At 39.1% G+C, this 13,010-nt stretch overlaps 1 protein-coding gene across 4 annotated transcripts in view; it reads left to right on the top strand.

The window, feature by feature from the left end:
* The window catches only part of tox3 (TOX high mobility group box family member 3), a 112,302-nt gene extending 101,259 nt beyond the window's left edge, over positions 1 to 11,043 (top strand). For 3 of the 4 annotated variants that reach the window (XM_043706970.1, XM_043706972.1, XM_043706971.1), the window contains 3 exons: positions 3,004 to 3,765; positions 8,269 to 8,444; positions 9,911 to 11,043. In XM_043706970.1, coding sequence (XP_043562905.1) covers positions 3,004 to 3,765; positions 8,269 to 8,444; positions 9,911 to 9,971 — 999 coding nt within the window. In that variant the 3' untranslated portion in view covers positions 9,972 to 11,043. The remainder of the gene's footprint in view (positions 1 to 3,003; positions 3,766 to 8,268; positions 8,445 to 9,910) is intronic. The other variant, XM_043706973.1, reaches the window with a different exon arrangement.
* Positions 11,044 to 13,010: the final 1,967 nt, after the last annotated feature.

The raw sequence follows: 13,010 nt of genomic DNA, 5'->3' as shown, positions 1-13,010 counted from the left end.
AGGTCTCTTTTATATCTTTCCCCTCTCACCCTAAACCTATGCCCTCTAGTTCTGGACTCCCCCACTCCGGGGGAAAAAACTTTGTCTATTTATCCTACCCATGCCCCTCATGATTTTATAAACTTTGATAAGGTCACCCCTCAGCCTCCGACACTCCAGGGAAAACAGCCCTAGCCTATTCAACTTCTCCCAATAGCTCAGATCCTCCAAACCTGGCAACATCTTGTAAATCTTTTCTGACCCCTTTCAAGTTTCACAACATCTTTCCCATAGGAAGGAAATCAGAATTGCACGCAATATTCCAACAGTGGCCTAACCAGTGTCCTGTTCAGACACATGACCTTCCAACTCCTGTACTCAATACTCTGACCAATGAAGGAAAGCATACCAAACGCCGCTTTCACTATCCTATCTACCTGCGACTCCACTTTCAAGGAGCCATGAATCTGCACTCCAAGGTCTCTTTGTTCAGCAACATTCCCAATGACTTACCACTAATTGTATAAGTCCTGCTAAGATTTGCTTTCCCAAAATGCAGCACCTCACATTTATCTAAATTAAAATCCATCTGCCACTTCTCAGCCCATTGGCCCATCTGACCAAGATCCCGTTGTAATCTGAGGTAACCCTCTTCGCTGTCCAGTACACCTCCAATTTTGGTGTCATCTGCAAACTTACTAACTATACCTCTAATGCTCACATCCAAATCATTTATATAAATGATGAAAAGTAGTGGACCCAGCACCGATCCTTGTGGCAATCTACTGGTCACAGGCCTCCAGTCTGAAAATCAACCCTCCACCACCACCCTCTGTCTTCTACCTTTGAGCCAGTTCTGTATCCAAATGGCTAGTTCTCCCTGCATTCCATGAGATCTAACCTTGCTCTTAAGGTTCAACTACTTATTTTTAATGTGTGGTGTTTGACAAATTATTAGACAAAGTTTTACAACTGGATAACATCGCATCCATAATTTGGAGTTGGAAACATGTTAAATGTCATGAGTACAATGGTGTGAATTGAATGCACTGGAACAGTAAGCAATCTGAGTTCTTTCAAATCATTTGCCTTGAAAAACAAAAATAAACTGAGATTACTTTGCTTAATGTTATTCAGCTGAATTACATAAAACGTATTCCTTATTTTTCTCATGAATGAGCACATTTAAAGAAAGGTCATTCCTAAAGAATTATCTCAATAACATGGCATTTTCTCAATATTGTTTCATGAGCACCTGTTGTTAAAAACATGAAGAAGCAATTGATAGCTGCATCCTTTATGTTTATGATTTCCATATTACTCTACTTCCTAGTTTAAATTTACTCTAATTGATATTTATCACAGCATGTTATTGATATTATCCGATTTTTGTTACTGCTTTTTATTACATGGATGGTTGAGTAAATGTTCCTTCACAGTGACCTGATAATGATCCACAATATCAACTTACCAGTTGACTGACCATATCCAAAAGGTGCCCAAGAACTGTTTGAAACTGTCACAGTCCATTCCACTGAACAATTATGATCGCATATTTGTATTTAATCTTCCTGAAATCAGAGGAAAAGTAGGTAAATGCATACAAAAGCATTTATCCATCGCTAATCCGAGTTGATCTTGTCAACCTGCTACTCCCTATATATCTATCTCTATTTTGTTTGGTACATACTAGAGCAAATATAATAAAGAAGGAATTCCCCTTGATTATCTTTGATGGAGGAGCTAGTCACTTAGAGTAACAAGTTCCTTTTATTTTTGCCTCTGTTTATTTTCAGTTGTCTGGCTGAAGACAAGTCTAATCCACACTACCATCACCTCCACCATAGATAGGGCAAGGATATAGATACTAAGTCCATCTGAGCTGTACAGCACATTGGTTTGACCACTTTTGGAATATTGTATGCAGTTCTAGTCTCCCTCCTATAGGAAGAATGTTATGAAACTTGAAAGAGTTCAGAAACAATTTACAAGGATATTACCATGGTTGGAGGATTTGAGCTATGTGGAGAGGCTGAATAGGCTGGGGCTGTTTTCCCTGGTGCATCGGAGGCTGAGGGGTGACCTTGTAGAGGTTTATAAAAGCAAGAGGGAAATGGATAAGATAAATAGACAAGATCTTTTCCCTGGTGTGGGAGAGTCCAGAAGTAGAGGGCATAGATTTAGAGGGGAAAGATTTAAAAGGGACCTGAGCAACAACTTTTTCACGCAAATGGTGGGGTGTATATGGAATGAGCTGCCAGAGGAAGTGATGGAAGCTGGTACAATTACAGCATTTAAAAGGAATCTGGATGGGTACGTGAATAGGAAGGGTTTAGATGGATATGGGCAAAGTACTGGCAAAAGGGACTAGATTAGTTTAGGATATCTAGTCAGCATGGACGTGTTGGACCAAAGGGTCTGTTTCCCTGCTGTACAGCTCTAGGACTAGCAGGAACAAGGATCACATTGCATATTGTTCACACCAGTCAAATTCCTGCCAATCCTCCAGCCAACTGACCTTCCAAGCAATCAAAGTTACAGAACAACATACACATTTCCATGTCAGTTGGAGTGTAAACTCTGGACTGAGATGACCAAAGCTTCAATTTATTTTAATCCTATGGCTAACCAGCACTCTCACTCTTAATGCCTGCCATGTTTTGTTGAATTATGAACTCCCTTGGCTTTCTAATCCAACACTGGGACTTAAACCTGGAGATTCTGGCTCAAAGTCAGGGATACTGCCACTGTGCCACAATATCTGTTGGTACACAATGTATAATCAGAAATGGAGAAAAGAAAAAAGGCAGCCCATGACCATCTGGCCACAGTACTGACAATTTTATGTGGAATACTTTTAAGAGCGATGGAGAGACTGTGGCTATGTAATTCCCTGAATGGTACAAAATTTCAGCTACCTTTCCTAAAAAATTATTATTGTTGTTGTATGTAAATGTGGTGTGTTTCATGGAAGTTCAAATGTGCTACTTTGTTTATGGTTCCAATGTTTTGTTCTCTCCACAGGCTGCTGCAGAATCAGCTGAAGCACAGACCATGCGTTCTGTTCAGCAGACTTTAGCATCAACTAGTCTTTCAACTTCCCTTCTTATGAATCCATCACTTTCCCAACATGCATCTGTCTCAGCATCAACCCAGACACTGCCAAGAGCAATAGCCCCCAAACCAATGCGGTTGCCCTTGCAAGGCAGTCAGCTGGTGGCATCCGTTACCATAGCGCCAAACATGTCAACAAATATTGCTGCACCTATGGGCACCACTATGGTCCCCACTCCACCTTCACCCCAGCTGAGCCCTCCATTGCAGCCTCAGCAGCACCAGATACAACAAATGCAGCAGCATCAATTGCAACACTTTCAGCAGCATCAAATGCAGCAACAACTACAACAGCAAATGCAGCACCAGCAAATTCAGCATCAGCACCAAATACAGCAGCATCAAATGCAGCAACATCAGATGCACCATCAAATGCACCAACAGCAGCTTCAGCAGCACATCCAGCAGCAGCTACAGCAGCAGTTGCAACAACAGCAGATTCAGCAGCAGTTACAGCAGATGCAGTTACAGCACATGCAGAAACAGCAAATCCAGCAGCTGCAACAGCAGCATCCACCTCAGCACTCGCCACCTCAGCATTCCCCTGTTGCCTCACAGTCAGTGGTGGCCTCACAGATCACTTCGCCAGTGCCCACACGATCAAGTCCACAGCCAGCTCAGCAACAACAATCTCCACTACAAACCCAGGCCCAGACCCAGGTATTGCCACAGGTCAGTAACTTCTTAACATGAAACCCTTCCAGGAAAACAAGGTGGCATGAGATTTTAAACTGACGTGACTAATAGATATTTAATAGATTGATGAATCTGGTGTATTACTGACCTCAGACTATGTTTTTTACAATGTAAATAAAAATTAAATAAAAATTTACTTCACAAAGTTTTTTTATGGTAAAATTATCCCAACATAGATTTTTTAAAAATATCAGTTATGCATTTTATGTTGATTTAAAATGTGAGCTGAGGATTTTAGTTGTGATGTACATTGTATAATTTAAATTTTCTACAGTGATATTTTGCCCTTATTTCTTTAAAACAGTGTTCCAACAAGTTGTTTAAATAAAAGTCATAACACCAAAGATGTGTGGTAATTGGTATAGTCCTGTTTAAATATTTAAGATGGGATATATATATTTTGTCAAAGAATGACTGGAAAATTAGATCAATAAGGAAAGATTTACATTGACCAAGAAACCCTTTGCGAAATTGGTGACTTCTAATAAATGAGGTTATAGTCCAACAGGTTTAATTGGAAGCACACTAGCTTTCGGAGCAATGCTCCTTCATCAGGTGATTGAAGGAGCGGCGCTCCGAAAGCTAGTGTGCTTCCAATTAAACCTGTTGGACTATAACCTGGTGTTGTGTGATTTTTAACTTTGTACACCCCAGTCCAACACTGGCATCTCCAAATCATGTCTAATAAATGAGTCTGTCTCATTACAGATTGTGAATTCAGTTGAATTAATTGCCAGATTCTATATTTGTTTATTATTTTATTGGGATTAACATGGTTTTCACAATTCTACCACACCAATTAAAAGTAAACTTGCACTGATTCACATTGAATGCTCTCAATAGTGGGTATTACCATTCAGATGGTGCCAGTTAATATTTTTGATTCGCTGGTGGAAGGTGGGTATCGATGGCCGGGCCATCCCTAGTTGACCTTCAGAAGATGCTAAGCTGCCTTCTTGAACCTCTGCAGTCCATGTATTATAGATTGACCCACAATGCCCTTAAGGAGGGAATTCCAGGATTTTGACCCAGTGACAGTGTAGGAATGGTGATATATTTGCAAGTAAATATTCAGAAAGGGACTAAAATCCACAAAAACGTGCCATCCAGGGAATAGTGGGTAGTGATCTTTCCTTCTGGATAAATCAGCAAATGTATTACTGGAAGGGGAAAAAAATTGGTTCTGTATACTTTAAAAATCCATAAATGAATAGATTTTATTTCTGAAAGACTTCCATAATTCATTGGTTTTAGTCATCCTTTTATACTCCTGGACTGAATTCAATACATAATACTCTCATTTTACTTCACAATTGGATGGCAGTCAGGAAAGGCACTACATGCTCTCTATGTACCTATATGTTGTTTTACAAATGTATCAGCTTTCCTACCTCCAATAACCATTGAACATTAAAATAAAGAATCTAGAAATGAGTTTTTGTTCTGAAACAGGAACTGTATAAGAAACTCCCCCAAATTGGGGTTACGTGTGCTTTACATTTTACAAACAATATTTTTCGGTGGAACTTGCTTGCATCATATTACTTACAAATTTGTGATAATCCTTCCCATTTAACCATCCAGAAAACCTCCAACTGAAACACAGTGCTCTGCAACCGATCACCCTGCGCCCAAAAGTGGAGTGAAAGGATTTTCATTGATGCACATGAATTTCCATTTAGCAATATTTAAAATAATTTCAGTAAATGTATTAAAGAAATGGCATCTGTTATAACAAATTGTGTGTTCTTGTAAATAGATCTCAGAAGTAGAATATCTTGTCAGTTGTCTCCTTTCTCACCAGTAAATGATTCTGTAATTTGTATTAATAGTATTGTGAAAAAGTACTGAGCACCTTTGTGCCTACTGCCTGCACACAGATGGGATTAGCAGTTCACATTATTTCATTTCTCATCCAAGTGCTTCAGAAATGAGGCTGCCATCGTAATGTTTTCTGGAACAGCATGGCTGCCGTCCCCAGCTGTCTCCAGTGATTAATTACAGCATCTGTCCTGTCAGAAGCTATAGTGAAGAAGTCTGGTTAAAATTGCAAATGAGCGCTGGCAACAACCTTAAACTGCTGATGATAAAATGAAAATTAAAAACAGCAAGTGTCATGCATGACTGGAATCCCAATACACACCAGGGACATGCTATAGTATGTGTCCATAGCTACCAGCTATTAGTTATAAACAGAAATTAAAATAATGAGCACTTACAAAATAGCAGGTATTGTGTTGAGCCTGGACCACATTGTTTCATTGATAAGGAAACATGGATTTTGCCTGTGTTCTGCAACTGTGCAGCATTTTGATCCTTGTGTACAAATATTTAATAGTGTTGTGGTGATCTGATTAAATTCTTAAATTCATTGCTTGGAATAAATTAGATGAGAGGGAGAGAAAGATTTGTGTGCAGAACTTATCTCCTCCAATTTACATTTCATCTGCTATCAGAAAATTAATATAAATTAGACAATGTTGCCGTATAAAGATAATCCAACCCAAATCAGCTTTTGTATTTTATTGCCAGGTATAATTACATTTTTGTCTTTTGACAAAAGAGTAATATGATTCGTACTTTAATTTATGCTTATTTTTGGCTTGTTCAGAAATTAAAGCTTGCATGACTCATTCTACCCTAGGGAAATTAGATGCCGTCCATATAAAATTATAATGTGATATCTCACTTGTGTAACACAAGTTTTCTAACCCACTATTGCCTATTCATGACACACATATTTTAGATTTTAAAAATGTACAGTGACATAAAAGAATACAATGAGTTTCAATTTTATTTAACTCAACACGGTTTAAATAATTTTATTTCTTTTTATGGAATGCGGCAAGAGAAGATACTTTCTCATGGTGGAAAGCTGTATCTTCATTCCCATTAAACAGTTTTGACATTAGTTGAATGAACACAAAAAGTTTTAATTAAATTTGGCACAAGGTCATTAATCACTAAGTTAGAGTATAACAACCCTGGTGACTGTACGCAGCATAATTTCAGTCAGCCATTATCACCTGATCCATTGATGTTTGCAGTATTTCTAGACAGATGGATTAAATATCTCAGGTTTAACCAGTGTCTTCTGCCTTACGCTATTGAATAGTCTTTAAGGATTTGAAAGGCTTCTTTCTATTACCCACTTCACGGAGTAGTTTGCAGTACTGGACTTGAGTATAACCTTTCTTGCCCCTTTGTTTGGCTTTTGTTTTGTAACAGCTGTTATCATCGTTTTTGGTCAGCTGTGATTGCTGGAGGGAAAATAGGACCAGATGGTGTTTTGCTATGCATGAATGGAGTGTTAGAGTAGTTTGGACTGAATAGGCCACGACTGAATGGTGTCTATGCACCACCTGCCCCCTTAGCAGCAGTGTTTGGATCATAGTAGCATGATCTGTCTTGGACTTAGTAGATTGGGATGGGAAAAAATAGAAAACTTTGTTGGATTTAGCCCATATTTATTGATCAGCCGTGTGGGCAGGAGCATAGTGCAGTAGACAGTCAATTTGACTTAATTGGATATGACACCACATGTACATGTAATCTATCATTGTTTTCTTTCAATACAGGTTATCTGTTTGTTGCCATGGAAACATGGTATTGTCATAATGTAGTATCAGATAAAGGAAGGAGGCAGGAATATAGTTCTGCTTTTGTTAGTCTTTTTGTAATTATGTTGCATGTAACAAAGCGACATAGATGGTGATTCAACAAAAAAGTGTCTCCACCCAGGTTTCTCGTGCTGACACTGCTTTGTGAAAATGCAGAGAAAGGACAGCATATTTGAGCAGCATGCTGTTGATCCAAGTTCTAAGGTTAAAGTGTGCAAAATGGTATTTTTACTCATTTTTAATTTGAATTCTAATTACCAATTATTGTGTGGAATTCACAAGGACAAGCTCTCTGAATATAATGCTCTTTTGAGATGGCATTGCTTAAAATGAACCCTCTTTTGCTGCAGAGTATTTTGCATCTCTAATTTGTATGCAATGCTTGCCTCCTTTTGTCTGTTGGAAGCCAAAGTAAGGATAATTTTCTTCATTCCTGTATCTGTAGGTCAATCACTCCCTTGAAAAGAATGATTGTGAGTTCTGTTACTATGTATAAGGTTTAGTGCTTGACCTCTGCATTCAGAACTCAGACTGGCTATTTTCATTATTCCCTTCCATTGTGTAGACGCTGTGTTTACCATGAGGCTAGCTCAGGGTGCAGTCTTACTTTCTGCATAGGAAGGCAACTTATTAGGAGTGAAAACACCTTATAGGGACCCCTGGTTATTCATTGCAGGAACAGTTAGTATCATTATTCCTTACCAACTATTGATGCATATTCTATGACATTTACATCTTGATTTGAGCATTACAGAGATAGATAAATTCTCTGGCTTCTTGCTGTCCAACGCAGTACCATTTAAACATTGCATTAATTAGAAAAGATTCACCTATTTAAATAGTTTTTAACTACTTCCAGACCTTTTCACCACCTCCGCCTGAAGTCCAGCCTATCATCAGCTCTCCCCCACCAGCTCCTGTGGGTGCTACCACTCCAATACGATGCATGAGGACTGGCTGCACAAATCCACCAACCCAGAGCGTGGAGTGGGATAATGAATACTGTAGCAGCGAGTGTGTAGTTAACCACTGCAGGTAATATTTCACATACACCTGTTTTATCAGATTAGTTACTTTAGCTAAATAAAAAAAGTATTTTCAAAACACACAAAGCAAAAACAATTCCTGTGCAAGCAGTGATCATAACTATAAATTTAAAAAATAACTCTCCTTTTACAAAATATTAGTATCTGCAGTGGTAGATGATATTTAACTGACATTTTTGGTGGAAGTTCATTTGTGGCTGGAAACAAGAAATAACCAATATTTTTATGCTGTTTTGAATGTGACTGTGTACAAGCCTTAGCATATTCATTTTCATTATATTAACACTTGATCTGAGCCATCAATCACATCAGCTTAGGACAGACCAAATACTGATTGTCCCATCAAGTGTAGTAATGTATCAGCAGATGAACCTTCTGGATGTACAAGTAGTTGTTTTTCATTGAAGAACAATGCATCATTTACTGACTAAACAGTCCTTTTTAAAACTGGAGGTCTTTGATCTGGAGAGTTTAGAATGGATGATGGATACTATAGATATTTCAGATGCTTTACACAGGACATACTAGCACCTACTCACCACTCTGGTGAATTTTGAAGGTGTTAAACACATTTGCTTCACCCAATACAGTTATACAACAGTAAATGTGATGAACTTGTGCTGCGCTGTAGTAAATAGGGCCACAAGACCTGTTTATGTATCTAAAAGTTTCCTTCTATTTTGGTTGAACATGAATTTTTGCTATTAGTTCTTTGGACTGTTTAATTCCTCCTCCTAGTTGAAACTCTGAACAAAAATACATCAATATCTGACCTCTTGAGTGGTGTACATGGTCCTTACAATTGCTTACCTATTTAGAAATACTTTTAAAGCTGACGTTTTCTGCAGTTCCCTATTTCTAAGCAATGAGAATAGTGATACGCATGCAGGGGTTTATCATCTTTGTTCTTGTTAGCGATGGAGTGCAAAATGTGGAAAATACAAACAGAAACACAGTTTGGTCTGGGTGTCATTGTTTGCTTTTTTTAAAAAAAGTTGCATTTTGTGATGTTTTATTGAACATGTAATGGGGAATTGAAAAGTTATAGAAAATTCCACTGAGAAGAGTGCTGAGTGTGTTAGGTCTATGTTGATTCCCCCAGTTACAACCTTCCTATTTGCAGATTTGAAATTATGAGCCGGGTAATGTGATTGTGGTAAGATCACGAGGTAAATCTATCAATGTACACCTTATCCAATACTTTTTGTCTGGAATATTTCTTGCAAGTTCTGATTTGATAAAGGTTAAGATGTATGTTGTCACTAACATTTAATTTCAACCCATTGCTCAAATGTCATTTTCATTCTCCTGTTCAGATTGATTGGCAGCAGGAAAACTGGAGTTTAATCATCCAGCTGGCCTTGGAGTACATATTATAGTGCTGAGAGTTTTTGTATTATGTTGCGTCTGATTAAGTATAATAGCAGTGAGGTTAAAATCTTGTGTCTTCTGTAGGGATATCTTCATGGCGTGGGTTGCCTCTCGTAATCAGAGCTGTACTGCTTCTGTGAAGTGAAGATTTGCCATCGACGTTTTGCAGCCAAAACTCTGCATTTGTCAGACAGACTGCCAAGAAGATGTTCTGAAAGGCAGGCTGTGACATGCTTTGTTTCCTTGTAACTACATGGGCACAGACTTCAGAAGGCTTTCCAGTGACAGGCTGTACAGACTTTCTTTAGGCCCACCTGCCATTTCTGCCAGTGCCTGGAGAGCTAGCCATTTTACATTGTGTAATGTAGCTTCAGATGATTATTTTGTTTGACATGAACTTAAAGGGCATGGCTTTTAGTAAATGACATGCCTCTGCATGATTGCTGAAGACTTTGAGAAGACTCAGATGGAAAAACGACCTATCTTCTCTGACAGTGATGTCATTGTGTCCAGTTGAGACTTAAGATACTGAGTGAAGCGTATTACTTAAATGGAATGCTAACTACAATTTTCTTCACAATAAAACAATTGCTTTTTGATGGGTTAAAGGAGAGTTAAGTTGTTTTGCTCAATAATTGTTTCCATTCTACAAATTGTACACCACGATCAAGTTTAAGAATGTTGGTTTCTCAGATGTAATTATTTTCTAAGTTCTTAAGAAACCAGGTTCATTATGTAATAAGCTGTCATGTGACACTTGTATAATAACACCTTTTCCACTGGTAGTATCATTTATTTGTTCTGCAACCAAAAAGAGTTATTTTACTATGTACTGTATTGTAGGAATTGCTTTTTGTATGGCAATTTCTTAGCATAGTGTGCTCAATTTAACTGTGCCTCCTTTAAAGGAGGCTTCTGTGTATAAGGCCAAATGCTTTAAAAAAGCTCCTCTTTAATGCAGTAGTCAAGTTAGAGATGGCTAGCGAAATAGCCTGTAAACCAAAATCAATCATGTTTAATATTTTTACTTCGGTTTGTATTTAATTTTTTTGTATTAAAATTTGTGATCTTATTTAAGATTTAATTATTGAAAAGCGATAGTTGGAGTATTATTGATCGACCTTTCAGTGGAGTGTACTTGTTTCTTCACCCAGAAACAAATGTTTTCTTTCTCTCTTGTAACTGATCTTTTAATTTCTTTTATTTTGACTGTAATAAAAATGACATGAAAATACTTCAGAGATCGTTTCATGAACCTTGTGCAAGATAAATTCCTTATCCTGGGTTGCCATTTTAAGCAGATGTTGCTTTGGTCTATTACATTGAGTAATGTGCCACAACCGTGGAGGGCAACTGAATTCAGCAGAATACAGAAAATGTTGGGTGCACAGTCTGTTTTCAATATCAAGAAAACAACTGTCACATTGAAAATCCAACCAAGCACTCTGAGTCAGTAGCAAGCACAGAGAACACTGGAGAAACTCAACAGGTTTGTAACATCTGCGGAGAGAGAAACAGCTAACATTTTGAGTTCTGTATGACAACTTCAGAACCTATCCCATACCATATTTTCTATTTGAAGAAGTAATTGCCAAAATTGAGACTTTAACTGTTTTTCTCTCTCCACCGCCAGATGCTGCCAGGCCTACTTAGTTCCTCCAGCATTGTGTGCGTGTGTGTTTCAGATTTCCAGCAACTGCGGTATTTTGCTTTTATCTGAGCCAGCCCCAGAGTTCAACTGAAGTAAAAATAATTTCTGATGAAAACCTTCAAAATACATTTTGACAGAAATTCCACAAGCATTCTCCAGATTCTGCCAGCATTACTTTGCAAAGCAGCACAGCAATATTAGCTTAGCCTTGTTAAGTGAGGAGTTACAGAAGGAAGATTGTTGAATGGGATGTCCCAATTTGTACCAGGCAGTACAAAAAATACCATAACGGACTGTCAGCCAGTGCCATCTCCTTCCTAGAATTCCATTCACCTGAGCTGCCTGACTTCCCAACATTGCACAAGCAGTGAGTTGCAGTGAAGTTGTCCGACAATGCCTGCATCTCATGTTAAACACAAATACCACTGGAGACTGAAAACGTTTTGGACTTCTATCCATAAGTGGGTGGCACTGTCAGTAATAGTGAGCCTGGCAACTGTCATTGACTGTTGTTAAAACCCAGCTGTTTAGGAAATGGCCTCGGGCTATGATTGTTGGACGATTACTCCAGACACTCTGGTAACTTCTGGGGACGGGGTTCAAATCCCCTCACAGCAGATGGTGGAATGTGAATTCAATAAAAATCTGGAATGAAGAGTCTAACGAAAACTATGAAACTGTTACTGATTGTCAAGGGGGATAAATTTATCTGGCTCACTAGTGTCCTTCAGGGAAGGAAATCTGCCATCCTTACCTGGTCTGGCCTACATGGGGCTCCGGACCCACAGACTCGTAACTGTCACATTAGGGATGGGCAATAAATCATGGTCCAGCCAGTGAAACCGACATCCATGAATGAAAAGAAATCTGGTTCGTTAATGTCACCTAAGGGGGAAAAAAAAGTTGCCGTCCATTTGTCCAATGCAAGAGTCCAGACTCCTAGCAATCCAGTTGATTTTTTTTTTCTTTTTTTCTATATATATATATTTTTTTTTTAACCCCCACACTACCACCTAAGTGCCGTGGTGCTTATTTTATCCCCAGCACCCATGGTGTGTGTGTGTGCAGGTGTGAGACACAGTGAGAGACACAAAGTGCACAAATCTTTATTCAAATTCCACCACCAGGAAGATAGGAAAACACCCGAGTGGCCAGTGACAAACACTGCCCTTCACATCAAAGGGCAAGCACACCTGTTTTATCAAAAAGGGAGTGCAAACGCCCACACCCAATATACACGTGGTCCACGGACTCCACAGCGCCACAGAACAAGCAGTTGGGCTGGGAGTCCGTGAACCACCGCAATCTGCGGTTGCAGGGGACTGCTGCGTGCAGCACCCTCCACCCCAGATCCCCGAGAGAAAGGGGGAGGACTCCCGCGTAGAGAGCCCTCCACTGGGGATCCCCACCGCCCGGTGGCAAATGGGCACGCCAAGGCGTGTCCGGACGGTGGATGAGGGAGAAGAGGTGGATGGTGTGCAGCAGCCAGTTGATTTTTAACTGCCCTCTGAAATGACCTAACAAGTCCAAGGG

The sequence above is a fragment of the Chiloscyllium plagiosum genome, chromosome 17, assembly GCF_004010195.1.
Source record: "Chiloscyllium plagiosum isolate BGI_BamShark_2017 chromosome 17, ASM401019v2, whole genome shotgun sequence".
NCBI lineage: Eukaryota > Metazoa > Chordata > Chondrichthyes > Orectolobiformes > Hemiscylliidae > Chiloscyllium > Chiloscyllium plagiosum.
This window is presented reverse-complemented; position numbering and strand designations above follow the sequence as displayed.